Source organism: Penaeus chinensis, chromosome 35 (assembly GCF_019202785.1).
Source record: "Penaeus chinensis breed Huanghai No. 1 chromosome 35, ASM1920278v2, whole genome shotgun sequence".
Lineage (NCBI taxonomy): Eukaryota > Metazoa > Arthropoda > Malacostraca > Decapoda > Penaeidae > Penaeus > Penaeus chinensis.
The window spans coordinates 1,029,195-1,032,349 of NC_061853.1; the positions used below are offsets into that span (position 1 = coordinate 1,029,195).

The 3,155-nt window shown below is 40.5% G+C and overlaps 1 protein-coding gene across 1 annotated transcript in view; it reads right to left on the reverse strand.

Moving 5' to 3' along the window:
• LOC125044327 overlaps positions 1–2,849 on the reverse strand; it is a 4,691-nt gene extending 1,842 nt beyond the window's left edge. The window contains exons 1-3 of the mRNA XM_047640935.1: positions 2,694–2,849; positions 1,814–1,895; positions 690–779 (exon numbers count right to left, since the gene is read on the reverse strand). Of these exons, the coding sequence (XP_047496891.1) occupies positions 690–779; positions 1,814–1,868 (145 nt within the window). The 5' untranslated portion in view covers positions 1,869–1,895; positions 2,694–2,849. The remainder of the gene's footprint in view (positions 1–689; positions 780–1,813; positions 1,896–2,693) is intronic.
• Between the last annotated feature and the right edge of the window lie 306 nt (positions 2,850–3,155).

Sequence of the window (3,155 nt, forward strand, 5' to 3'; positions counted from 1 at the left end):
TACTTGTGTTTAATGATAGAATTTGGTATCATTACAATAGATTCATGCATAAAAACTATTGGCAGACTCGCGAACAACAACATCGGGCAGTTAAATGAAGAAAAAGTAAATGATGATGATGATGATAATAACATTAGTAATGATAATAATAATGGCAATTATAATTATAATAATGGTAATTATACTAATAATAATGATAATCATATTAACAATGATAATAATAATAATGGTGATAATAATAATGATAATAATGAAAATAACAAGATGATATGATGATGATAACAATGATGATAATAATAATAATAATAACAATAACTATAATAGCAATAAGGAAAACCAAAAAAAGAACAAGACGAAGAAGGAAGGAGAAGAGAAGAAGAAGAAGAGAAAGACGAAAAGAGAAGGCATTAGAACAAGCCAGCCCTTCCTGGGATTCCAGTCCACTTGTAGAAAGGGAGATAGGAAAGGCAGAGAGAGAAAGGAACAAAGAGAGAACGAAGGAAGGCCGCGAGAATATGGAAAATGGAAAAGATAGCATGCATTAGCACCCAAGACTGAAGCTGGGAGGGAGGCAGGGAAGGCGGAGGCTGAGGGCCTTCGGGAGCGCCTTGCCCGCCCGGCAGCCTGCTCCCGCCAGCACTGCCGCGCTCTCCGTGCCTCTCCTCGCGAAGGGCGGCGGGAGGACTTACCGTAGGCTGCTTCGGTCTTCATGCAGGAGCCCGGGCAGCTGACGGTGTTGCTCGTGTCGCCGACGCCAGAGTAGCACTGCAGCGCCGCCCCTGAGGGAGGGAGGGAACGAGGACCAGCTGTTATCCAGGGGACGTGACACGCGAGAGCGCGAATGCGAATGCATAAAACACTTTTATTTATACATACATATATATATATAAAATATATATATATATATATACATATATATGTATATATACACACACATACATACATACATACATACATATATACACACACACACACACACACACACACACACACACACACACACACACACACAGACACACACACACACATATATATATATATATATATATATATATATATATATATATGTGTGTGTGTGTGTGTGTGTGTGTGTGTGTGTGTATGTGTGTGTGTGTGTGTGTGCGTATGTGTGTGTGTGTGTGTGTGTGTGTGTGTGTGTGTGTGTGTGTGTGTGTGTGTGTGTGTGTGTGTGTGTGTCAGTCTGTTAATCTATCTATCTATCTATCTATTTATCTCTCTCTATATTTATTTATTTATTTATATATATGCATACGCACACACACACACACACACACACACACACACACATACATACATATATACATACATACATATATATATAAATATATATATATATATATATATATATATATATATATATATATATATATATATATATATATATATATACAGTACATGCAATAAACACATCCCAAATCCGTTCCAGGAACGAAGGAATATGTGACAGTCGTTCGTGAAGGTCGCCGCCGCCGTCGCCGCCGCCGCCAATGGGGCCGCGCTTGATGAGAGCCGAGATCAGTCTTTTCGGAATCTGCCTCGTCATCTCTTTCTCGCTCTTGACTGGGTCTGTGTTTCTGACTACGTTTGTCTGCGTTTATGGCTTTGTCTGTCTGTTTGTCTGTATGTCTCTCTCTCTCTCTCTCTCTCTCTCTCTCTCTCTCTCTCTCTCTCTCTCTCTCTCTCTCTTCTCTCCTCTCTCTCTCTCTCTCTCTCTCTCTCTCTCTCTCTCTCTCTCTCTCTCCCTCTCTCTCTCTCTCTTCCCCTCTCTCTCTCACCCCCCTCCCCCCCTCACCTGCATGGAGGAGCGCACAGATAACAGCGAAGACGACGGTAGCTTTGTTCATCATGTCTGCTTACTGGCAACTTCTGGCAACCTTTGTCGAGAGAGAAAATGTTGAGTTTAGACTGATGTCTCTGTTCAAGTGATAAGCGTGGTTATGGTGCTGATAATAATAGATTTTACAAACTTCGAGGATAAGATCAAGATAATGAGGGCTATGAGAACATTGTAGTGATCATAAGCGATAATAAAAATGATGATGATGGTGATGTTAATGATAATGATGATGATAATATTACCAGTAAGTAAATAACAAAACAAGACAAAATATATAAAATTATAATAAAGATACAAAATGAGCAATGATGATATCACTAACGCTAGCAATGATTGCAGTCAAAAGTGAATCACCACTTTAACGCAGCCTAAAAGTCTCTTCCACCTGGTGAGAGGAGGAACAAAATAAAACAAAAGACAGTCGCCATGAAGGAACAGAAGAGGAGAGGCGTCGCTGGGGAAAGCAGAACCGAGCGCCCGGTACGATTCATGTTGAAATGGAAACATTAATATGGCCCAAATTTTATAGCTTTAAGTCTTAAATGTGTTAGTAAGAATGCGTTTTATGAAGAAGGAAAAAACTCGTTATCAAATACGGATCTACAAAAAAACGTCACTGGGCAAAGAAGTCGGGAGAAAAAAAATCTCAAATTTGTCACGACCGAAAACTGACCGAAAAATACATTCGCATCACTTTAAGAAAATCAGAAAAAGAAAGAAAAAAAGCTTGAATATTTAAGAAACTTACTGGATACAAAAATGCCCAGAGTAAATTCACTGTGAGAATAAAAGGAAGCGAATCAAAGAAATCTACAGAAAATTGCGAAGAACTTACTTTCTCTCAGACTCTCTCGACGAGCGAAAAACCGCTGCAATCCAGTCTCGGCTAAAAAAGATGTTTGGAATAACTGCCGCTTCTTAGATAACGTTTCTTGTGGAGTGGCTGTGGCGTGGCCGGGTCCTGGGGCGTCGAGCAGATGACTGAGGGAGAAACACTTGGCGACAACATTTCGATCGCGATAAGAAGAGATAGGCATTCGGGCACTCGAACGCGGGCATTTTCAGCTGGAATCTTCTGAAGAAATGTTGCTTCTTTTCTTTTTTGCTGATTAATATTAATCTCTTCTTAGGGGAAGGAGGGAAATAGAAGCGTTTTAATAGAGGACCAATAATAAGCGGTTGACACTCCCAATGCTGGAAATCCCGATCGCACCGGTTCGTCACATTTTGTCCCACTTCTGAGGCCGGAAATCGCGCCTGAATATTTCTGGCTTCTTTTCACGTGACCTTTTCCGTG